Source organism: Delphinapterus leucas, unplaced genomic scaffold (assembly GCF_059928025.1).
Source record: "Delphinapterus leucas isolate spDelLeu-1000000601 "Yukka" unplaced genomic scaffold, BTC_Dleu_Yukka2 spDelLeu_asBTCV2_sq25, whole genome shotgun sequence".
NCBI classification, from domain to species: Eukaryota; Metazoa; Chordata; class Mammalia; order Artiodactyla; family Monodontidae; genus Delphinapterus; species Delphinapterus leucas.
In genome coordinates, this window is record NW_028322234.1 from 7,386,207 (window position 1) to 7,410,882 (window position 24,676).

Consider the following 24,676-nt stretch of genomic DNA (forward strand, 5'->3'; position numbering starts at 1 on the left):
CGTCCCTCCAGCTCTCCTTGCAGTTGGGAAATCTATTTTTTTCTAAGGATAACATTTTTGTCCCTCCTCTTCACTCAGACTATAAAAGTATCACAAACCCACTGCGGAGAGCTGGGAAGATTCAGAAAAAGATAATGAATAAATATAAATCCACCTCCAATCTCTCCCCACGGGAAGACCAGCAGTCGAGTTCCCGCTTTGGGGTGGGGGATTGGGGGGGGGTGTTCCAGGCGCTGCCCAGGTGGAGGCGAGGGCGTGCGAGGCAGCTAGGCTCCCTGACCTCCCAAATGCATGCTTCCGTGTTTGTACGTGGGTGTCGATCGGAAATACCCACTTATTTTTTTCCCAAAGGGTAAAGGCCCACACCAATGTATACCAGCTTCTGCACAAAGGATTTTGTATTTTATTTTATTTATGTATTTAATCATTTATTTATTTGGCTGCGTTGGGTCTTCGTTGCTACACACGGGCTTTCTCTAGTTCCAGCGAGCAGGGGCTACTCTTCGTTGCGGTGCGCGGGCTTCTCATTGCGGTGGCTTCTCTTGTTGCGGAGCACGGGCTTTAGGCGCGCGGGCTTCAGTAGTTGTGGCACACAGACTCAGTAGTTGTGGCGCACGAGTTTAGTTGCTCCACGGCGTGTGGGATCTTCCCGGACCAGGGCTCGAACCTGTGTCCCTTGCATTAGCAGACGGTTTCTTAACCACTGCGCCACCAGGAAAGTCCCAGGATTTTGTATTTTAAAATAAAAATAATGGAAGGATTTATTGTTAAGAATAAGCATAAAGCTCTGGAATTAGGGATGGTCGAATTGGAGGTGAGGACTACAGACTTGAGGGGAGGTGTTCTGTGTGGTCCGAGCAACAGAGCTGCATAGGAGAAGGGCCCCAAACCCTCTCAGATCCCATCCCACTACCTCATCTTTCTCCTCCGGTGAGTCATTCCCTCTTCGAGGTTCCAGGTGCAACCTTGCCTCAGGGCCTTTGCACCTGCTGTGTCCTCTTCCCCAGGTATTTCCCCAGCTCCTTCTGTGCCTGACTCTCTCATCCCCTTCAGATCTCCAATCAACACCCACCTCCCTCCAGAAGTTCTGATTTCACCATGCCACCTCCTATCATGTCACCATAGTTTTCCTTCCTGATACATCCCCATTAGAAATGATCATGTTGACTTATTTATCCAATAGCCAGCTGTGAGCTTTGAAAGGCGGGGATCGGTGTCCCCAGCACCTACACCTTTGGACACAGTAGGTACCCTGTGATTGTATGACATGAATGAATGAACAAATGAATGATTGGAAGGAGCATGACTTTGGCCACTGAGGTTAGGGAAGACCTCTCTGAGGAAGTGACGTTTGAGCAGGAATATGAAGGAGGAGAATGAGCTGGCCACTGGGAGAAGTGGGGGAACAGTGCTCCAGACAGCAAGAACAGCAAGTTCAAAGGCCCTGAGGCTGGAACTCACTAAACAAGCTCGAGGGACAACTCCTCTCCAGCTCTGTGAGGAAGGGGGGCCAGGCAACATTTTCTCCCTCAACAGAGGGCAAACTGAGGCCCTACGAGTCACCCTAGGAGTTCACAAGGGCTGAAAGTTCCCAGGGGCCCTAAAGATCTTCTCCCACCCTCCTCTTTGGGTCTAGAGTGGGCCACAAAGGCAAGGACTATGTCCCTCAGGAAGGACCCTAAACGGGAGGAAATGGGAGACCTGGAGCACATGAGTGACTTCTTCCTCATCCCCTCTGTGAGCCTCAGTTTCTATACCTGTGAAGAAAGAGCTCAGGACATGCTTTCCTCAGACAATACCTGTTGTTACAATCCTGTGATCCTCACAAAGAGCACATTTTACCCGCGAAATGACAAAGGCTCGGGGAGGTTAAGAGATTTGTTGACATTGTCAAAGACTCCCAGAGAGCTTCCACCAGTGCCAGCCTGGGGTGGGAGGGGGAGGGTCAGGAAGGACTTCCTGGAGAAGGGGATGCTGAGCTGAGACCCAAAGAGGGGGGATGAAGGAGAGAAGTATTCCAGGTAGGGGGCACAGCATGTGCCAAGGGCCTGAGGTGGGACTGTGCTTGGGGTGTTAAAAAACCAGTGTGGGGGGGCTTCCCTGCTGGTGCAGTGGTTGGGAATCCGCCTGCCGGTGCAGGGGATACACGGGTTCGAGCCCTGGTCTGGGAGGATCCCACGTGCCGCGGAGTAACTAGGTCCATGCACAGCTGCTGAGCCTGCGCTCTGGAGCCCGTGCTCCGCAACAAGAGAGGCCCCCGCAATGAGAAGCCCGCTCGCTGCAACTAGAGAAAGCCCGTGCGCAGCAACACAGCCAAAAATAAATTAAATAAATTAAAAAAAAAAAAAAAACCAGTGTGGGTAGTGTGCAGTCAGTAAGGGGAAGAGGGAGGAATACCTGTGGCCCAAAATGAAGGGGGACATATGAGTGTTCTTATGAATGGGTAGAGAAAAAAACAGAGGGAAATAAGGTGAAATGCTGAAGGCAGATGATCTGTGGGTGAGGCTACAGCAGAATTTTATTGTCGTCTTTACATGTTTCCAGTATTTTCGGATTCTCTACAGTGACATGTATTACTTGCAAGGTGGAAAGGATAAAAAAATATATAAATAAAAATCCCATAAATCTCTCTGCCTTTTAAAAGTGTGGAAGGAAATGCACCAAGTTCATGATCCAGATGCCCTTTAATTCTCCCTCTGTGGCATTTGATCATTAATTGTGATGACGACGGATCATCAACGGAATGAAATTATTAATGAAATTATTTAGGAATGAAGCTGTTCTTGAAGCCAGGGGCTGCTGTGATGGCTTGTGCCATGTATAAATCATTAGACACGCGGGGAGGGAGGCTAGGGGGTGGGGGGTGGGATGGGGGGGATACTGAGGCCTCCGGAAGCGGGAATTGAATCTGAGACTTGAGCACAGAGCCGCCTCACCTGCTCTGCGCCAGGCCGGCACCCTCAGGGTGAACTCAACCAAGCTGGGTGCGGGAGAGACCTCTGGCAAAGCGAGGAAGGGCCCCGAATTCGCCCCCCTCCCCTCTGTGCCTCCAGCCACCAGGGGGCGCCGCTGGCTAACGTCTGCCCCCCAGCTACAGGGCCCTGAGCCCTCAGGCCACAGGACCTCTCCGCTCCTGTTTCCCCATCCGTGAAACGGGCACGGTACTAATTATGGGTGATAGAGTTTATTTAAACCCAGAGAATGCCTCATATTTCTAAGATATTTCAGGGAGGTCACAAACACCGCCCTCCAACCAAAGTTTACCCAAGTACTAAGGATCAGGCCATGGAGGGGAAACTGAGGCCCAGAAGGGGCTGTGACTCGCAAGAAAGCATCAGAGGCCTCCTTTTCCCTACGGGGAATCAGAGAGCCTCAGAATCAGAAGATCGAGAGACCTTCCGTGGGGGAGAAGTCTGTGCTTTTGTTGCTGTTCTAGAGAGCGAGAAAGTATAAGGGAGCCAGCAGGGGGTCCTGGGACCAGGGAGAACTAGGATCTTTAGACCTGAAGACAGAAACCACAGCAACTTAAAGCAACAGCCAGTGCACAAGCAACGAAGGCTAAATCAGTCTTCAGAGACAGTTCCTGACACACAGCCCTCTCTTTCATGGCCCCTATCACCCCCCACCAGAGCTCCAGAGACAGAACTGGGTCTGGATGAAGCTTTGGTGCTGAGAATTCTCCCATTCAAGTTCTTGTTCTCTTGTAATGAGCTGCCTTGCAGATGAAGGGGAGGTGTCTAGGGGAGGGGGCATCTCCTTGAGGCTGACTCCCCACCTCCTTGTGCAGGGCTAACCCAGAGGCACATAAGAGGCACAGGCCTGGCACACAGTAGGTGCCCGGTAAATATCGGATAAAGAATGAAAAAATAAAGTGATTGACGTGGCTGAAGAGTGACCACTGGAGAAGATGCACAAGGGGCCTGGCAGATACTCCCTTTCTACACCAGGGGTTGAAGTCCAGGAGGGAGAACTCAAGGGCCCTGGAAGAGGCTGCCCCCAGCCCAGCTCCTTGGAGAGCTCTCTCAGCTGAGCTCAGGGTCAGAATGGATCCCGCCAGGTGCCTCCAATTCAACCCTGAGACCTGTGTGTAGCTAAAAGCCTGATTGTCTCCCTCAGTGGGTGGGGAAGGCAAAGCAGGGGCCACCTGGGACCTCTTCCTGGAAAGTCTACACACCCTTCAGGGACCACTAGGTGCCCAAAGGCTCAGCCATCACATTGCCCTCATGGTCCACACAGGGCTTGCCCACGGTCCTCTGGTTGTCCAGGTATAGGGCCCCAGGGTCTGGGCTGGCCTCAGGGGACAGAAGCTCAGTGTCAGGTGACTCTGAGGCCTCCCCACCCAGTGCTCGCTCCTCCTCTCCCTCCTCCTCTTCTGCCTCCTGCAGAGTCAGCTGAAACTGGAATCTGTCGGGACCACCCTGCTTGGGGCTGGTGGGGTCCACAGGGCTGCGGGGGATCTTGCTCTGGTACCACTCGCGGTTGTCCTCTAGAGTGTCCAGCAGGTCCTGTGCATCTGGGTGTACCAGGTCAGCCCATGTCTCCCACAGTGGGTGGGCGATGTAGTCAATGAAACCCACCTGTGGGGTGATACAGAGTTGGGGGATAGAGGTTGCTGGGTGGTGTGTTACCATGGAACCTAGACCCAGTCCAGCCCCCAGGCCTTTGCCCAGGTTGTTCCCTCTGCCTGGAATGCCATTTCCCAACTCCTACACATCCTTCGAAACCCTCTTCAAATAACCCCTCCTCTTGGAAGACTCCTCTGCCCCTTTTGAGCTCCCCCAACCCCTAAGTCTTTCCCTCTACCTCAGCTCTGACTCCTCAGAGCTGGATGAATGTGTCCCCCAGACTGGGAGCACCTCAAGAATCTCCTATGTCACTCAGAACAGATACTTCCAAACTCCACAAGTGAGTGAAGATCTCTCTTTCGACAGCCCAGAGGAAATACATACCAGGCCTGACTCTACACAGCCCAGTGCAGACCCTTAGGCCACATCCCCTCATTTGCCAGCCCGGGGTCAAGCCAGGACTCATGGGGTCAGCTCAGCCACTCCTTTCCCTCCCACCTCCCCAGTGCCCACCAGCTCGGCTCAGTCACCCTCAGACCTGGGACTTCTCCACTGAGGCTGTGTGCTTATCGCACATAGGGCTGATGTCCAGGCCTGATTCGCGCTCACGGTCGCCCTGCTGGAAGAACTCAGCCATGATGCGGTCCGTCCACTGGCGGTAGAGTGGCAGCGGCTTGGTGGGGTTGCTGAGGTCGGCACAGTGCACCAGGCTCTGCAAGACCTGGTGAGACCGAGGCTCGGGAAGGCTCAGGCCAGGCCACCCCAGGCCTGGCACCCGCCCCAGAGGCTGGCGCCATGGACATACCCATCTTACAGGTGGGGAAACTGAGGCTGGGCAGGGGAAAGGGTGGCTAAGGCACAGCCACGTGACCGTATGTGCCTCCATTTCTTCAAGTCGGGCACGCAGTTGGCACTTCATAAATGCAGTTGAATGAGAGTGTGGAAACCAAGACCTTAGGGCTGGCCCAGCCACACACCTGGATGTGGTCGGAGTAGTTGTCTAGCAGCAAGACTCCAAGGCTTGTCACCTTCTTGGTCTCCACCATGGTCTTGAGGTCAGCCAGGATGTTCATGTGTTTGGACATGTCTGTGGCCAGCACCTGGGGGAAGGTGAAGGAGGATGGCAGGTATGAGGATAGCGCCTGCCCCACCCCCACTCCCCACTTCCCAGATGCCACACCCACTTGGATCCACAGCCCCCTGAGCCTCAGTGTCCTCATCTGTCAAATGGGGGCATGTATCAAGATTTGCTGTAAACCCAGCTCACAAGAGAAGCTGAGTCAATAGTCCCTTCTCGGGCTTCCCTGGTGGCGCAGTGGTTGAGAGTCCGCCTGCTGATGCAGGGGACATGGGTTCGTGCCCCAGTCCGGGAAGATCCCACATGCCGCAGAGCGGCTGGGCCCGTGAGCCATGGCTGCTGGGCCTGCGCGTCTGGAGCCTGTGCTCCGCAACGGGACAGGCCACAACAGTGAGAGGCCCGCGTACCACACACACACACACACACACACACACACACACACACAAAAGTCCCTTCTCCAAGGTTGCTGGGCTTGTGGGGTGCATCCCACATGTGGGACAGGGCATGAGGGAGGGAGATTAGACCTGGGGGTTGACATGAAACATGCCTGAAGCCCAGCAGATGACTTGGCCAGTGCAAAGGTCCTGAGGCTGAATAAGCTGAGGAACATAGAGGAGAGAGCTGTAGCTAGAACAAACGAGTGCAGGAGCAACATGGGAGCAAGTGAGGGTGATAAGAGTGGGGAGGGCCTCAGGGAGGAGTGGGGGATTTATCCAGAGGGCTGTGGGAGCCACAGGTGGACTGAGTGCTCCCCAAACCTTCCTGTGGCTGCTGCGTGGCCGGGAGGGCTGTTTTTAGCCACCGGAAGGGAAGTTCAGCTCTGAGCACAGCTGCTTAAAAATCATTTAGCTGGACCCATGCGGACCCAGCCCAGGAATGACCCACGGGCTTCTCTGAGAATCACACCGAAGTCTCAAAACTTCTCCCCAGGGGACTTCCCTGGTGGTCCAGCAGTTAAGACTCCATGTTCCCAATGCAGGGGGTCCGGGTTCGATCCCTGGTCAGGGAACTAGATCCCTCATGACGCAACTAAGAGCCCGCATGCCACAACTAAAGATCCCGTGTGCCACAACTAAAGATCCTGCATGCCGCAACGAAGATCCTGCACACTGCAATGAAGATCCCTCATGCGGCAACTAAGACCCAGCACAGCCAAATAAATAAATAAATATTAAAAAAACACTTCTCCCCAAACCTCCCATCTGGACCAAATGATGCTTCCACTGGGAGTGCCCATTGCCCAGAGCCCCCACTCTCCCTCAGCACACTTTTAGTTCCTCTTCACTTGGAGCCTGGTTTCCTCTGAGCCCTCCCCACATGCTGTTCCCTCTGCTGGGAACACTCCTCCCCACCCCATGGTCCTCTACACTCTTCAGGCCCTGACTTCAGTGTTCTCTCCTGGGGAAGCCCTCCTCAACATTGAGCATCTCTCCATCACAGCTCTGTCTACAGGTCCCCCATCATGGCTCTGCTTGTGGGCCCCCCATCATGGCTCCCACCTATGTGTCCATCTCCCCCACAGACTGTGAGTTTCATAAAGGCCAGAATTCTAATGGTCACTGTCACAGGACAAGGACAATGGATGCTCAATAAATGCTTGTTAAATAAATGAGTTGATGCACAAGACCCCAAAACGTACTGGTGTCTCCCAACTCAAAAAATATCAAATGCACAGACTTAAGTGTCAGAAAAGTTGCACCTGAAACCCGAGAAAGTTTCCACATCATTTGCACGTGAATCACACCCAAGACCTGATTAGCCTGACCAAGGGCCTAGTCACCCCTACCCAAGGCTTGGACAGTCATTGCCCCATTTTACAGACCAGGAAGCTCGGACTCAGAATGGGGACATGCCCTGGTCCAACTGAACCCCCAGCCATACCAAGATCGCCCCACCCCATCCATCGTTGTTGTCTCACCATGTCGATGACCATCCTGCGCAGACTCAGCCGCTGCTTGGTGGTAAGGTTCTGGAAGATGTCACAGTTCTCTGCCTGCAGCAGCTTGAAGCCCACAGCCAGGTGGTGGTTCTCCAGCATGGAGGTATCATTGTACATAAGTGCAAGCTCTGAGTCTGTAGGGGAGGTGGAGCACCTCAAGACCTGCCCACCCAACCCACTCCACCCAAAGGCCGGTTCTGTAAATTCTCGGTAAACTCCTACTCATGCATTGAAGCCCCAACTCCAATGCCCCATCCTCCAGGAAGCCTTCTAGGACCCTGTCTCCCCCCATGGCCCTGCCCTGACTCTGCGAGGCTGGGGGCATCTGTGTTCAGCTCTACCTCCTCGAGACTGGTGACTCCTTAGGGACTTGGCATGGCAGGAGACAGTGCTATGTGCTGGTTGAGTGAACTACCAAGTCTTTGTCTTATTAGACCCTGGGATCCTCAAGTGAGAGGGCTCCACTCTTATCTCCAGCTCTCCAGGGATGTATATAAGAGGTACCCAATAATTACTTGTTGACTGAGTTTTTCTGACACCACAAAGGATCCTAAACTTTAAAATCTCAGTGGGCCCAAATCAGCTCTGTCACATTTGTTATTCTCTCATTTACTGAGTATCTACTGTATATCTGGGTCTGCTCTCAGCACCTAAGGGAGGGAAGATTGTGGCAGTCATTTCACAAACAGGGAGACTCAGAGTAGGAACGGGACCACCTAACATCACTTGATTGACAGGTGGTGGCAGGGCCCAGCCCCCTAACTCACTGGTGTTAATGAGAAACTGATTGGAGACCCCAGGATGATCCACATCATGGATGGCGCTTGCAAAGATGGCAGCCAGGACTTCCAGGTCAGTGAACACGGCCTGAGTGGGCATGGAGCATAAGAGGTGAGGGGCAGGCTCTCTGTGCCCTGCACGCACCAGGGCTGCCTGCAGCTGTAGGGCCCTACCTCAAGCGCAGGTGTGGCCAGCAGCACATGTGTAGACTGGGCCACGTCAGCGGCGTGTAGGCTATTGTGGTAGGCCACATCGTTGTGGTAGTGACCCTCCAGTGTCAGTAGGTAGGTGGCAAGTGTGTCTGCTGGGATCCGAAATGTCTTGAGCAGGTCCCGTTCCTGGTGCATCACAGGGCCCCAGTCAGGGCCTCGGCCTCTGGGTGGCAGCACACACTATTCCTATGCCTTCTCTCCTTCTGAATCCCTATCCATCTCTCAAGTGCCCCGTCTTCCAGGATGCCCTCCCTGCTCTCCCTCTGAACTCCCCTGGTCTCTGTCCTTCCCCTCTGGCTCATCTCTGACCCCACAGTTGTTCCCTACAGACTGGGTCTCTTCAGGCCTGGCCCAAGGCTGAGGCTTGAGTCTTGTTGCCAATCAGCAGTGAACTTTTAAACCTAACAAATGCCTATCCATCCTTCAATGCCCCTGCTCAAATGACCCCATTCAGGGATGTTAGGGAGGATTTGAAGAATATGTGCCTCCTGAGGTCCTGAGGTAGGAAGGAGTGAAGGAAACACAAGGGTATTAGAAGCCAAGGGCAGGGGAGGTACCTGAAAGATGCTGAACATGATAGCTGTGAGGGGCCGGTTCCCACTTAGCTCTGCCACCTTGAACACATCAAGCCCCCACTTCTTGGTGTCTTCCAGCTCCTAAAATGTGAAGGACTGGAGCTTAACTGCAAACCAACTTCCCCAGACTCTGGAGCCTCAACCCCCATCCCCAGGACTCAGGTCCTACACTGAGCCCCACCTGGTCAGTATATAGGTGGGCAAACTGAGGCCCAAAATAGGGTAGCCACACAGAGCCGGGATTCAAACCTGGGTCTCAGCATTCCCATTGTAAACCCACCTTGGCCAGTTGTCCCTCCTGATCAGTCTGGACCCCAAAGCGTGGGACAGTGGCTGCAGAAAGGCTGGTACTGTGGGGGAGTCCACGCAGGCCTCTGATCTGGGACATGGGCCTTGGGGGCTCCGTGGGGGTCACCCTGGGCAACTCCACCTCAGTCTGCTGGTCTGTAGATGGGGCAGGGTAGGGCTCAGAGAAGTCAATTCACCTGCTAGGGTTGACCTGCTTGGCCTCAAGTACTGGACCTTGCCAAGCCTCAAGATCAACGTATTTCCTTTTTACCTGGACCAAAGTAATCTCAGAGTAAAGTCCTTTCTGGCCTGTAGATACCCTTCTCCTCTGTTCAAGGCTGATCTCAGTGACCTCTTCTGCTGGACATGGCCCCTGGGCACCTGGAGCTTAGTATTTCTCCCAAAACAGTCAAATGTCCTTTCTGTCTCCCAAGCTGGAGAACCAGCTCTGTCGTTCCCTCTATCTCCTCCTTGGCAAACTTCTACTCATGCTTCAAAACCCTAACTTTAATGTCCCCCTCCTCCTGGAAGATCCTCCTGTCCCTCCCTCTGGTCCAGCCCTGCCTCATGGGGCTGGGGGTGTCCGTGTCTGGTTCTATCTTCCTCAGTTAAGGTCTGTAGCAGAAGTCTTTCTTTCCCTTCCCTCTTCCTACCTCTGTAATGTGGCCTAGTCAGTGACCCACCATAGCTCACCCAGGAAGGTTCGGGATATGTACTCAGACACTTGGTTCCCAGAGCTGCTGGCTTCAGACAGGTGAGTCAACTCCCGGTTCAGCATCCACTTGAACTGCGGGGGAAGGTGATGTCAGTGATGATGGGGGCACTGTGGACATAGGCAAGTGATCTCAGTTATCTGGCCCTACTAACCTTGTTGGAGGCCATCTCCCCCACCGAGTGCCGCGCCTGCAGTGTCTCCAGCTGATCCAAACACCAATCCAGCTCGTCCAGTGTCTCCAAAGCCAGCTTCTGCCCAGTGTCCTCTGGGGGCCAAGCTGGTCAGGGGCCTGCCCCACCCCCACTTGGGAACCATGTGCCCCTCCTGCTCCCGTCTCTGTATCTGGACCCTGGATCCCTTCCCAATGAGAATGAGGCCACTCAGGACCCCAGGATCTCCACATCCCCAAGGGTGTTTGGGCGGGGGGATGGCGGGGTGGGGGGGGGGGGGAGGTTTACAATTAGCACAGCCCAAGGATTCATGGGCTGGGGAGGTCCCCATAGAGAGGAAGTTCACAGCTGTCCCACAGTGGAAGGAGGGGATAGGAGCAGGCGCATTACCTGTTGGTGGAGGGGGCTGACTGCCGGATGGGGTGTTCCCGACGCATGCCTGCCTGCAGTACAATCGGCTCTGGAGCGGCCTGCCCCACCCATAGGGCCCCGCCCCCCAAGACCTCCTGGCCCCTGCCCCTCCTCTTCCCCCGATCCCCGAATTGCCAGCCGCGCCCTTTCCTCCCGTGCCCCGCCTCTGCTTCGCCCACCTTGTCTTCTGATCCCGCCCCTCTCCGCCAGGCCCTGCCCTTCTCTCCGCAAGGCCCCGCCCCCGCCCCGCCCCCTGCGTACTTGGCTGCCCCGCTGCCTTGCAGGTGGGCAAGGGCCGCAACGTTGCTCCGAACCGTTCTCAGACTGGCCAGGACCTGCGAGGGGGGGTGGCCAGCGTTGGGAAGGAGGGGTCGGCTCTACCTGCCCGGCACGCGGGAGAAAGGAGAGGTGGGTACCCACCTGGGCAAAGGGTGTCACAATCACGTCTTCTCCGTGTCTGCGGGGAGACCAGACATGGAAGGGCGGTCAGAGGGAGCCCTCCCACACGTTCCCATCTTCCAGTTTTTTCTGTTTTTGTTTTTGTTTTTTCCTTTTTTGCGCCACGCGGCATGCGGGATCTTAGTTATTGAACCCGTGCCCCCTGCAGTGGAAGCGCGGAGTCTTAAGCACTGGACCGCCAGGGAAGTCCCCCATCTTTCAGCTTTTACCCACACTGTGCCCTCAGCTGAGGGCATCCTCCTGTCCCGACTCCCTCTTTTGGGTGTCTTCCTAGTAGTTCCTGGACTCCCCTCACCTGACTCTTCTCTGAAAGCAGCCACAGCCCCTCTGACCAATCACTCACTTTATCCCCATCTCACAAATGGAGAATCTGAGTCCCAGGGGCAACAGGGGTCTTAGTAGAGGCAGGAAATTATTGCTACCAGAAAGCTCAAATCAAAGTGTACGTTCGGTTGCTGTTAATTGGCCTTAATGTCACTGGATTGCCACGCAACCCCAGCCTAAAGTGAAGCACAGAGGATCACTGGATATCATTCTTAGCATGTCCTACTGAACAAGCAAATAGGCAAACTCCTACATAAACTTTAAGGCCCACCTCAAACGGTCATTTGAAGGAGGTGTGCCGAATGGAGGAATAAAGGAAGGAAGGAAGTAGAAAGCAGTATTATCCCCCAGCCTCAGACTCACAGGTCGCTAGCCACAGAGGAGTTCCGGGACATGGTCTTGGACGAGAGTTCGTAGTCACTGTCTGAGCGGTACAGGAAGGACTCCCGCCTCTGGCTGTGCTGGGCAGCAGGGGCTTGGATGACCCGGCCAAGGCCAGACCCAGCCTGATGGTCCAGGGCGCTTCTTCCGCATGATAGCCCATTTTCCAGGTCCAAGCTGAAGGAAAAGGAGTCATAGTCAGAGCCGAGGGTCCTGGCATATGGATGCTGGGTCATGGCCTATATCAGCTTTGTCACATCCTCCCTGGGGCCACGTGGTGGGCTGGGCAGGAGTGGCCTGCAGCTTGTCCATCTGTCCCACGGTCACACCCCCACTCAGGGACACCGCGTCCCTCACGCCTCCATCTCCACCTCTGTACCCCAGAGTCTTTTCCACTGGGACTAATCTGGACTCCAGGACATGAGTTTCAGATCTGTCTCCAAGTGGCTGTTGTGACCATGGGTAGGTCTCAGCTTTTCTATGGACATCAACAACTTTGTTTCTAATATGGGTGTGGTAGACTTCATCCCCAGGGTGCTTTTAGGGAGTTACAACCGAGCACCTGAGGAGAGTGACAGGGCTCCCGTATTACTAAGGAGTAAACTGAGGTCCAGGCCGCAGGGTAAGTTCATGGGGATTGGAAACGACTTCCTGGGCTTTCCTCTCTGGATAGGATCTGGGTCCCGCCTAGATGGGGCACACTCGAAGGCTCCTCACAGCCAGGAGGGGCCCCATCCCCAGCCAGCTTTGGCTACGCCCTGGACCACCTGTCCCCTTTCCCCAGCTCCAGCCCATATGGCCCCACCCCAATCTCACCAACCACGCCTCCAGCTCGGTCTGGCCCTATCCTTAGCTCCCCAGTTCTTCTGCTTTATTTTTGACCTGAACGCTCTGCCTGTTCTCTTCCACCTCTGGGCCTTTGCACAGGATGTGTCCTCTCCCCAGAGCACCGTCCTCCTCCTGTTCCAGGCAATCCCCAATCACCCCTCCCATCCCTCCCTCCAGCCACACTCTGACGGAATAAGGGGGATCTACTACTCTCACCCTTCGAGTCAGAGGTCAGAGAAAGAGTGGCAGGGGGCATGGGGCTAGAACAGAAGTGTGGGAGGGGGAGTTAGCAACCAAGGAGAGGGGCTGCAAGTGAGTCACAGGTTTCTGAGAAGGGAGCGGGCAGGAAAGACGGAGACAGGAAGACTCCAGGGGCCGCCCCCTAGACACGCCCCTCCTGGCCGAGGGCCAGTGTCCACCTGGTCCCCCTCCAGGTCACCCCATCCCAGTCCACGGATGGGATCGGCGCCTGCCGGAAGACTCCGAGGAGGGAATTCGGCTCAGACCGGGTTGGGGGTGGGGAATTCGGCAGGATTCTGTCCGGTTCAGCTGGATTCGGTCCGGCTCGGTCAAGTACGGCCAGGTTTGACTAAGCTGGGTCTGATCATACAGGATTGGACCTCTTCCCCTGAGTTCTGTCGGGTGAGTTCGGTAGAATTCGGCTACAACCGACCGCATTCGGGTAGGTTCGGATGCGTTCGGGCATGTTCGGCTACGTCCAGTCGCGCCAGGTTTTCGAGCAAGTCCGCGTGGCACTCGGGCCAGGTCGGGCATGTTCGGCTTAGTCCGGCCTCACCTCGGGTGTTCGGCTATGTCCGACCGCTCTCGGTCTGTTCGGGTTCTGGGGCTCCTGGAGAAGCCCCTCAAGTCCAGCGTTTCTGAGTTCCCGCTTCGTGACGTCACCCGGAGGGGCGGGACTTCTTAGCTCTTACCCGGCCTCCGAGTGTGCCGGGTGACTGGAGGAGAGACACTCTTGGGGGCGGGCTAGTGGCGGTGGATACCCTAAACCTGTGCTCAGAGGGGGAGGCCTGGGCGTGGCTACCACCTACCCCTCCCTCTCATCTCCCCAAAAGTTCTGGGAAAAGCACACCTATGGATGAATAGGGAAACGGAGGCCGGGAGAGGCCACAGCGTGCTGGGTTCGAATCCAAGTAGCGAGAACGGAGAGTTAAGGGCTGAGCCGGGGTTTTGTCGCTACGGGGGAAGCTGTTTTTCTTTCTGCTCTAAACTTAGCCGAGAGCTGCTGGGTCAGGCCGTGGTTCCATGACGCGGGCAGCGGGGAGGAGCTCGCACCGACTGTGGGAACGGCGCGTCTGTCCATCTGTTAGACAGGTAAACTGAAGCACAGGGGCCTCGGAGAGACCCGCCCTCGCCCAGCCTCACGCCCTTGACGTCCTCGACGCCCCTGTGCTCACTCCGGAGCCCTCGGCGGGGACCCCTCTTCGCAAGCTTCTGGTGCCCTGGGGGCGCTCTCCCGGACCCGGGACCCCAGTCTCGGCCTGAAATGGCCCATCAGGGACCACCGTCACAACTGCCTCCCTCTCCACCAGCTGCCACCGGCCGTGTGACCTTGGAGAAGGGACCTTTAGTCTCTGAGCCGCAAGATGCCAAATTACCAAGTGAGAAAACCGCACGAGCCAAGCGCAAGGTATGAGACCCAGTCGGCGCCCACCAGCCCCACCTCCAACCCCAGCCTCTGCCCTGCGACCCACGACGTGACAGTCGCTTCCTGAAGGGCCGGAATTCGAACCTAAAGCGGTGGAACGAGTCCTTGGAGAACGCAACCGAGTGGCGCTGCGCAGAGGCGGCGCTCTGCGCGGGTGCGCAACAAGCTCTCTCACACCGCGAACACCCTGCCTCAAAGGCCTCCATCAAATCACTTCTTCCTCCGCGGAGATCGAGGGCTTAGTGTGAAGCCACCAGGCCATCCCGTTGCTGGCGCCAGAACGGATGGCGGGGGCAGACCAAGGGGAGGAGTGACCCTCTTCCCTCCACCTCCAGGACTCTCAGCCCGCCTGCCCCGGGTTGGCGAGGGTCAGAAGGAGACGTGAGCCTCAGCCCGTCCTGCTCCAGGCCGCACAGCTGGAGAGGGACAGACGGCTGGTCCCCTGGGCGTGTGTCCAGGCGGTGGGCGGAGGGAAACAGAGATGGAGAGAGACAGTCATCAACTAAAAGAGACAGAGATAGGACAGAGGGAGAGAGATACCGAGAAAGGGCAAAGAGGCAGAGCCTTTATGCTCTGACCCCCAACCTGGCCCCAGCTGTCCTTGACTCTGCCCTTCCCACCTCCAGCCCGGCTGTTCCCATGAGCCCTGCGAGGCCCACTGTCTCGCCTCACCACAGCGGATGGGCCACGGTGAAGCGCCGCTGCAGGCGGATGCTCTGGTTCACCAGGAGCTTCCTGAAGAGCCCGGGGGAGCCGCGCGGGGATCCCCGGGGGGAGCTGGGCACAGGGGCCGGGGCGGGCGCAGGGGGACCCTGCATCGCCAAGACCGCGTGGAGGCTGGACGGAGTACAGGCTGCGCGGGACCTTTTCTGGACAACCACGGGGGCGGGGCCCGGCGGGGAGAGGGCAGGAGGCGCACCCGCCCCGCCTTCGCCGCAGGACCGCTCAGGGACGCCCTCACCGGGACAAATGGGGAAACCGAGGCACTGAGCTAGATGGGACACTCTCTGCTTCCCCTTTGGGGGAGCCCAGAAACCGCATCTTATACCACTTCCCTCTGCCACCATGTCCCCCAGTAGTGCAGCTTGCTCAGCTGATAACTCGGCTGAAAAGAGATACAGAAGTCAAAAAAGGAAGCGCTCTCCATTATCAGGGAGTCACCGAGACACAGAGTTTGCCGAGGGGCTGCCCAGATCCCACACAGTGCTTGCAATACCCCTCTACCCATTTTCCAGATGGAGAAACTGAGGACTGAGCCACCAAGGGGCTGCTCAGAAACTACAAACCCTTAATCCTTTGCCAGGTGGGGAACTGAGGCTTGGAGAAAAGCGGTAACAGATGCAAGTCTTCACGGCAAGGCAGCTCCCCCTCTTCCTGTCCCCCTCCACAAGTCCCCACATGACCTCCACCTGCTCTGACATTCCCCAGGCCCTGTCTCTGGATCGTTTCCCCTCTCCTGCTGTCTCTACTGGACAAACATCCGTACTCCACTCCTGCCAGGCCTTCCGGTCCTGTGAAGCTTCAGCTGCCACCGCCCACCCCAGGAAGGACCCTTGGAAAGGGAAGCCTTGCCCCTGGTATCAGGGGGGCTGTTCAGGGGTCTGTACCAGCTGGCCTACCCTCAGAATGCTGGGGTTGGGTGGTCTTGCCCCATTCTTCAGAAAAGGAAACCAAGTCTCAGAGAATGTCACACTTGGAGGCAAGACCCAGAACACCCACCTCTCAGGCAGGAGCAACCAAGGCCCAGGGAGGCTCTCAGGCAGAAGCAACCAAGGCCCACCTGAGGCCACACAGAAGTTATGGGCCTGACTGTGTCCTGCTGTGGGATAACAAGCCCCCTGCCTGGGCCTTGCCCCAGGGGACTGCACTAGTTTTGGGAGTCCCAGACAAATGCCACCCAGGTTTCTGGCAATCCTGGGGGGATGTGAGATACTATTTCGGGAGATCAGGGCTTCAGTGGTGAGACCCTGACCCTCCCCTGACATCTCAATCATACTATGGTCCCCGTTGTATAGATGAGAAAATGGAGGCTCACAGAGGAGTCACACTGGGGCTCAGGAGGACAGAGAGTCTCAAGGGTCTGGCTGGGAACCCCCTTCTGTCCCTGTGGCCCTGCAACCGGACACCTGGTGGGAATCAGACTCTCTGTCCCCAAGACAAAAATACCATCTGTAGCTGCTGTGGCTATACCTAATTATAGCTTGTCCCCAGGGGATAGAGGCCGCCAGGATCAGTCTAGTGGAGAGACTGGGGCTGGGTCCAAGGAGCCTTGACACCACCTCAGCCCCATGGGGGAGACTTACAGTGTTCTCATATCCCCAAGGAGAGACTGAGGAGATGCAGTCCTTCTCCTGAATTCACAAACATAAAATGGAAGGTTAAGGCTAAACACATGGGTACGAACTGAGCACTCCTTGCTCTCCCGGTGCTGAGCCAAGGGCTGTGCATGTAAAAGTCATTTTATTTTCAGAGCAACTCTATAAAGTGGGGACTATTATTCCCATTTTGTGGATGGGGAAGCCAAGGCACAGAGAGGTGTGCTCATTGCCTGAGGTCATTCAAGCCTAGGTTGGCAGCCTCCCCAGCCTCTCCCAATGGCTCCATCTCCTCTGCAGTCCCAGGCGCTACTCCGACATTAATGCTTTATCAATAGTTTTAATATTAATGTTTCATTAATAGATTCAACTTTAAATACTTTATAACCAGTTTTAACGGTAATGCATTATCAATAGCTTTTTGGATGGAGAAACTGAGCCACACAGCCAAGATTCAGCATTCAAAACCTGGCCTGCCTGACCCTGGGAGATGACCCCAAGCTTCACCCAGGAAGGGGCAGAGGCCAAAGGAGGGGTTGACGTGACTTTGTCTCACCCTAACTTTGTCCCTGCATGCTATGTGACCTGAGGAGGTGCCCAGCAGCCTCTAATGTCCTTAACACTTCGGTGTCTCAATTTCCCCTATATGAGCCTCTTCCCTGGGCAAGCACTTGTCTCCTCTGCCACCAGGTGGCCCCCGTGAGACAGGAGGTGGGTGCTGTTACACCCGTTTTATGGACAAGTATACCATAAGTCTGACGCTTTGCACATTCTGTTCCTTCTGCTTGGCATACCCTTCCCTGCACTCCTCCCGGCTGACTTCTCTTTACCCTTCAGGCTAAGCTTAGATGTCACTTCTTCCGAGCAGTCCTTCCTCACCCCCTACCTCCAAAAGATGGGTCAGAAGCCTCCTCTGGGCCCCACGGCACCCTGATCTCTCTCCATCACAGCACAGATCACTCTGTGTTGTCTCCAGCTGGTATGAGTCTGTCTGGAGAGGAGAGATGACTTGCCCAAGTCCGCCTGAAGAATCTAGTTATCTTTTTTTGTTTTTCTAAAAAAAAAAAAAAAAGTTTTGGCCACACTCCAGGACATGTGAGATCTTAGTTTCCTGACCACGTATCAAACCCGCACCCCCTGCATCGGAAGCGCAGAGTCTTAACCACTGGACAGCCAGGAAAGTCTCCCTTTGAAGAATCTAGATAGAGAGAGGAGGGTGGAGGCTGAGTCACATGTGCAGATGGTCACATGGGTCAGATCTCACCCTCCTCTGCTCCAGATCCTCCTGTGGCTCCCCATTGCCCTCACTTCTGAATCCATACCTCCCTGGACGCCTGTGTGGCCTCACTTCTGCCGGCCTCCCCAGCACACTCCTCTTGGCTCACTCTGCTTCAGTTTCATCATCCCCTCCCCACTTGCTGTTTTTCAAAGCATCCAGGCTCATTCCTATCCCATGCCCTTGCCTGAAGGCTCTTCCCCTGCTAACTTTTTTTTTTAATTTATTTGGTTGCACCGGGTCCTTAGTTGCTGTTCACGGGCTCCTTAGTTGTGGCATGCGAACTCTGAGTTGTGGCATGCATGTGGGATCTAGTTCCCTGACCAGGGATCGAACCCAGGCTCCCTGCACTGGGAGTGCGGAGTCTTAACCACTGTGCCACCAGGGAAGTCCCCCCTGCTAACTTTTTTGTCTTTCAGGTCACAGTTGAAGCATCACCCCCTGCAGGAAGCCCTACGTGACCAGCCAAGTAAAATAAATATTCCAGAGCACCCTCCTCTCATGGGTACAATTTCACATTTACTGTCCTGATTATTTGATCTGTGTCTGCCTCACCTGCCAGCCCCTTGAGGGCAGGACCAGGTCTGCCTTGCTCCCAGTTGTGCCCTCAGTGCCCAGCACTCAGTAGGTGCTCAGTAAATGTTTGTGAGATGAATAAGAGCCTCCCCTCCCACCCTCCAGCCACACTGATCTGTGTTCATGTCCTCATATATCTGATCCTCTTGAGTCTGACGCTTTGCACATTCTGTTCCTTCTGCTTGGCATACCCTTCCCTGCACTCCTCCCGGCTGACTTCTCTTTACCCTTCAGGCTAAGCTTAAATGTCTTCTTCTTCCGAGCAGTCCTTCCTCACCCCCTACCTCCAAAAGCTGGGTCAGAAGCCTCCTCTGGGCCCCACGGCACCCTGATCTCTCTCCATCACAGCACAGATCACTCTGTGTTATCTCCAGCTGGTATGAGTCTGTCTCTACCTTTAGCCTATGAGCACCTGCTTGCCCTTGGGCTGTGGCCCCAGTACAGGGCCTGGCACATGGTAGCTGCTAAATAAATGCTTGCTGAACAAGATGCTCAGACCCTCCCAGACCCATGTGATCCACCTGGGGTACTGGGGAGGAGGGCCACAGCTGAGGACCGTGCTCTGGCACAGACCGCTCATGACAAAATGCAGAAATTATGGGTTTGTGTTTGCATCTCACTGATGACACAGGCTCAGGGAAGCACCACCGCTTGCTTGGCAGAGCACAGAACATTGGCCTTGAACCTAGCTTCCCGGAAGGCTGAGCCTCTCCCACCACATCAGCACGTATATGCATGGGCAGGACACACACACACACTCACAGGAACACAACCCACCACTCCTGCCTTCCAGAGCCACGTGGTTCTCCCCCGAGATGGGCCCAAACCTAGTCTCTGTTTGTTCTTTCTTGAAGATGGAAAGTCATGAGTCACCGGGAGAGAGGGGAGGAGAAGCTGAGGGCTGGAGGGTGGAGGCAAGGGGCCTGCTGGGTCACCTAGGAAAGCTCCAACCCTTCTGGGCTGTGGGGACCTTCTGCCCCAGACACCAGCCAGGGCTGCTGGAGGGCCAGGCTGGGATGTTAGGCCAGGCTTGTTGATCAAGAAGTCTGTGGCCCCGGGAGGTCCAGGGACCAAGGCAAGAGAAAAGTCCAGAGAGGAAAGCGACTCACCCAAGGTCACTCAGCCTGGCCTCAAACCCAGGGCTCTAGATCTGGCCTGATTTAGCTCCCCCTCCCATCCAAGGAGGGCCTGGGACTCCTGGATCCTGCTCTTTGGTGGCACTGAGGCCCCTCTGACCCCACTAAGGCCCCTGTTTTTCTGTGTTTCTATGTCTGTCTTTGTCTTATTCTGCCCCCCTCCCTCAGTTTATATGAAAAGGAAGCAGCCCCTCCCCCACCTCTACTCCCCTCTTCTCCACCTCATTCTTGTGTGGAAGAAACATCCTGTGCTCAGGCTTCCCAAGAGGCTTCCCTCTGACAGCAGGGGACACGTGAGTGTGTGCGTGCGTGTGTGTGTGTGTGTGGACACGCCACAGAGGAGGCTCCTCCCCCAGCACAGCAGACAGCCTGCCCTGGCCCTCTCATATACCCAACCCAAGCTCCCCTGAAATGCTTGCCGTGGCCACAAACCCACAAACACCCGAGGACACTCCAGGGTCTGGAGGGCCCTTGGACACCGAACTGGATCAGAGCGAGGACAGTCGCGCCCAGCCACACACACGGGCACCACAAGGGGAAACACCCAAGCACGTAGGTAACTGGTATACACACACCTGAACACATCCCCATCACCCACAGAGACACAGCCAGCTGTGGACACTCACACAACAGATAGGAGCACACACGGGGTCACAACTGCTCAGACTCACACGCATTCGGATGCAACGGCACTTGGGCACACCGGGTCACACAGACCCATAAGCAATCATGGCACTGCCACCCCCCAGCTCCACCCTCCTCTAAAGCGCCAGCCTCAGCCAAGAGGCAGAGACCCCCGCCCCTGGAAAAGCAAAGACCCTCCCCTACTCCCGCCAGGCCCTGCGCGCCCCTCCCCCACTCCGCGGGAGGGGCCTGCCCCCGCCCACCTACCGCCTGTGGAAGGAGGAGGGCCAGGCGCGCAGCGACTTCTCAAGCGCCGGCCGCGGGCTCAGGTCCCGCTCCCTGCGGCCCGCAGACTTGTCCGGGTCTGAGTGGAAGCGCCGCTGGATGAGGATGGGGTGCCGGGGCTGCCGCCACAGGTGCTTCGGAGCCCTAGCTATGCCTTGGCGGCTGCGAGTGCGGTTCAGCTCGCGGGATGCCTCTACCCCTTCTTGGACCCCTGGGGTCTCCATGCGACCGAGCGGGGGAGCAGGCTGAGAGCAGGGAGCGGGAGCGGTCCCCGGGAGCGAAGTGTCTGAGGTCGGGTCCGGCCAGAGCCGGGGGTGGAGAAGACAGAGAGGAGCTGTCCGCGCCGGAGGTGCTGAGGCGGGAGAAGGTAGACACAGGGGCTCAAGGTGGGGCTGACACCGAGGAGCTGTCCTTGTTGAGAGGGTGCTGAAGGATAGATAGCAGGGGAAGAAGAACTTGGGGGTGAGGGTTGAAGACAGGATCTGGGGAGATCCCCAGCGCCAAGAATGGCCTGAGGTCCCCTCTGGTGCTGAAAGAAATAGGATCAAGACATGGACTTGGAGTGAAGACAGAAATTGTCCTCCCTGTTGCTGCTGAATGGAGAGCGGGAAAACAGGGGCTCTGGAGACCGCCAACACCAAGGCACTGCCCCGACTCCTGATGCCGAAAGGAAAGAAGGCAGTAGATTCAGGAGCTCCGGGTGGCTGAGACAGAGAGGAGCTGTCCGCAACCTGTCGGTTCTGAAAGGCAGGGCAGGAAGACAGACAGGGGTTCAGGAGAACCTTCAGACCAGGGTGCCGACTGCCCAGGAGGTGCTGAAAGCAGTGGTGGGTCCTCAACCCCCCCCCCATGACTGTAGCAAAGACAAGTCTGGAAGCAGAGTCAAGGGCTCGGGTCTTCAGTGGTAGGCACAGATGGCAGCCTCTGCTGAGGAAGGTAGGCTTAGTGGTTCAGCCCCAGATGGGGTCTCTCTGGGACCTTAAAACGCCCATACACGCAGGGCAGGAATCCGGGACGTAAAGAGAGATGGGGGAGGGCTGTGGCAGGGCTCTCCAATACCTGGGATGGGCACACAGAAGCTGCCTCTGGTTGGGATTGCCAACAGTGGGGGTGGGTAGAGAAGGGCAGTCTTTTATAGCCACACTGACACCCAGATCCTCAGCAGAAATGGCAGGATCTCATTCGCCCTGTGACGCCCTGGGCCCCACCTCACAGTCACAATTCCTGCCCTCAAATCCCAGGCCTGCCCCTCCCTTCCACAGTTCTAGAAACTCAAGGCCCTGCCCACAAGGCATTCTAATCTCAGGGGTAATTTCCTGGGAAGTGGCAAAGGGAGGGCGAGAATATTTTCTATCACGGTTAACAGAAATAGACATGGACAAGAGCAGGGCTGAGAAGGTGGGTGTGGCTGGGGAAGGGAAGCATTTGCAGCCATTTGGGAGCAGAGAGCTCACAAGGACATCTCAAGGATATTTCCCATGAAGACTGTCTACCCTCTACCCCAGTTATGTCCCCAAGTTGGAGTAATGGAAAATGCTTGGGCCAGGGATTCAAGCAGACTGAGCTCCAGCCCCAGTACTACCACATCTTGCTGGGTGATGCGAAACAAACTGCTTCTCTCTGTCCATTACATATGGCTCAGCCCCCTACCCTCCAAAGCTGACAGTGGGAGACAGCTTGGTCCAGTGGTGGGAGATGTGGGCTCTGTCACTGGCTGGCTGTCACTTTCCCTCCACAACCCTGTTTTCTATTCCAGAAAATGGGGATAATGATGGTGTTCCCACCTCTTGGCATTGTTGCAAAGATGAAAAGAAATGTCACATGTGAAGGGTCAACGACCAGGAGCTGCCCATACCAGTCCCCGCTCTCTCTCACCCCGTGCTGGTGTCCACCAATGCCTGATGTGTCTACTTCAAAAATAACCTACTTCTCTCTACCCCATGGCTCCTGTCCTGGTCCAAGCACCATTTTGTCCTGCCCAGAACTGCCCAGGCCTCTTCATTGGGCTCCAGCTATTTCCACTCCTGTTCCTGACACTTCTTCCTACAGCAGTCACAGGGAAGTTTTTTAAATGCCAATCTCACTCCCCTGAAAACCCACCCATGTCTCCCCATTACACCCCATGAAGTCTTGTGTGGTCAAGCCCCTGCCCACCTCCCCAGGATCCCCTCCTACCCTCCAGCCACGGTGCACCTGATCTTCTTGGGTCCAAGACTTTGCACATTCTGTTTCTTCTAATTGGCACACACTTCCCTGTGCTCCTCCTGGCTGACTTCTCTTCGTCCTTTAGGCTAAGCCTAGATGTCACTTCTTCCAACCGGTCCTTCCCCCACCCCTCCACCCCCCCGCGCTGGGTCAGAAGCCTCCTCTGGGTTTCCATATTGCCCTGATCTCTCCAGCTAGTATGAGTCTATCTCCACCATCTCCCTGTGAACACCTACTTGCCCACGGCTGTGTTCCCAGTACAGAGCCTGGCTCACAGTAGGTGCTTAATAAATGCTTGTTGAACAAGTTAAAGAAAGGTTCAGCTAGACAGAGTACTCTCCCTCTCCTGGGACAGGGTCTCTTAACCCCCCACATGCCTCCTCACCTGCCTGGGGCCAGGCTGTGGCTTTGCTCATTCCCTCCAGCCTCGATGTTGAACACCACACAGGCACTGGGCTCCACATCTCCAGTGGTCCCGAGACGGCTCGACAGTGGTGGCAGGAATGGGGTCCCTGAGAAGCACCTCCGGATGACACCACTGCCAAGGGGGTTCATGGGGGCCAAGCCAGAATCTGCCGACTCCCAGACTGACTGGGGAGAGAGTGACAAGATATGAGCCAGTTCCCAGGCATGGGGCCTCTCTGGGACCCTGGGGACCGTGAGACTCTGAGACGCCCTCACCCAGATTCCTGGACTGACCCGGAGAGTTGTGTATCTCAGTCCTACTTATTCCCTGAGTGAATTTCCTTCTCTGAGCCGCAGTTTCCTCATCTATGAAATGGGGATGTGGATCTCAACTTTGCAGGATATGAATAGCGCCTGGCCCACAGTAGGCTTTGCAAAAATACTTATTTATCAATCAATTAATACACAGTATATTCATTGTTTATAACATTATATAATATATTGCTGTTTATTATAATAATATGCACTGTAATTGTATTCTAGCATAGTATATTATTTATTAAAATATAAAAATAAGATATGCAATAAGTAAACAAGTGAATAATGGCAGTACCAATAGGTAATCTTTCTTGTACACTCACTCCACATAGGTGATGTTCTAAGGATCCCTCATGGGTTAGCTCACAAGAACACAATGAGGCCATTTTGTACAATTATCCTCATTGTACAAACAAGAAAAACCGAGGCGCAGAAGTTAAGTAACTTGCTCAAGGTTGCAGTTGGTAAGTAAATGGTGGAGATGGGATTCTGAATTCTGAGCTTTGGTGACTCATTTCTTGAAGGAAGGACTTAACAGGAAAAATTAAATGAGATAGTGTTGGCAAGCGTGTGCTGGGTAAACACTTGGGACATTTAAAACTCAAACAGAATCGGGATGAGTTGAAGAGTCGGGAGTGTGCGCTCTCCAGCCCAACAGATCTGGATTCAATCCATGCCATGTGGTCTAGACCAAGAATGCCTCAGTTTCCCCATCTGTGAACCAGCGATGAAATCCAAACAGATTCCTTGGGGTTGTTGATAAGAAAAGGATTCGGCCGGCATGTGCCAATCGTAGGCTGGGAGCTGTCCGCAGTGCTGACCCCAGGAAGTGGCACCAAAACTGGAACCCACAGCCATGGGGGTAGGAATGGGAGTCAAAGGAACAAACATGGGAGAGGCAGAGCTCAGAGCCAGCCTTCTCCTGCTCTGCCCCTGCACCTCACAAGTGAGTCTGTCTCCACCATCAGACTCAACATTCAGATGGGGAAACTGAGGTCCAAGACCACAAGGCTAATCAGGGAAGAGCCAGGGTAGGGGGATGGGGAAGAAGATGAGAGAAGGGGACATCAGTTGAACCTCTACTATGTTTATTTCCTTCCTTATGAGGTGGATCTTCTTATTCCCATATCACAGAGGTGGATGTT

At 55.4% G+C, this 24,676-nt stretch overlaps 1 protein-coding gene across 2 annotated transcripts; it reads right to left on the reverse strand.

Moving 5' to 3' along the window:
* Positions 1-1,936: 1,936 nt before the first annotated feature.
* On the reverse strand, positions 1,937-23,917 carry PDE4C (phosphodiesterase 4C). 2 transcript variants are annotated; one of them, XM_089905282.1, is made up of 16 exons: positions 23,855-23,917; positions 23,194-23,399; positions 11,880-12,074; positions 11,154-11,190; positions 10,995-11,068; positions 10,713-10,765; positions 10,305-10,417; positions 10,131-10,224; positions 9,430-9,593; positions 9,132-9,230; positions 8,536-8,700; positions 8,350-8,449; positions 7,562-7,716; positions 5,543-5,665; positions 5,104-5,286; positions 1,937-4,577 (listed from the first exon to the last, which is right to left on the reverse strand). In XM_089905282.1, exons 1-16 carry the CDS (start codon positions 23,915-23,917, stop codon positions 4,188-4,190), a joined length of 2,214 nt encoding a protein of 737 aa, XP_089761408.1. In that variant the 3' UTR covers positions 1,937-4,187. The 2 variants fall into 2 exon arrangements, with proteins under 2 accessions (XP_089761408.1, XP_022414482.2); XM_022558774.2 differs by lacking the exons at positions 23,194-23,399; positions 23,855-23,917 and adding an exon at positions 15,064-15,857.
* Positions 23,918-24,676: the final 759 nt, after the last annotated feature.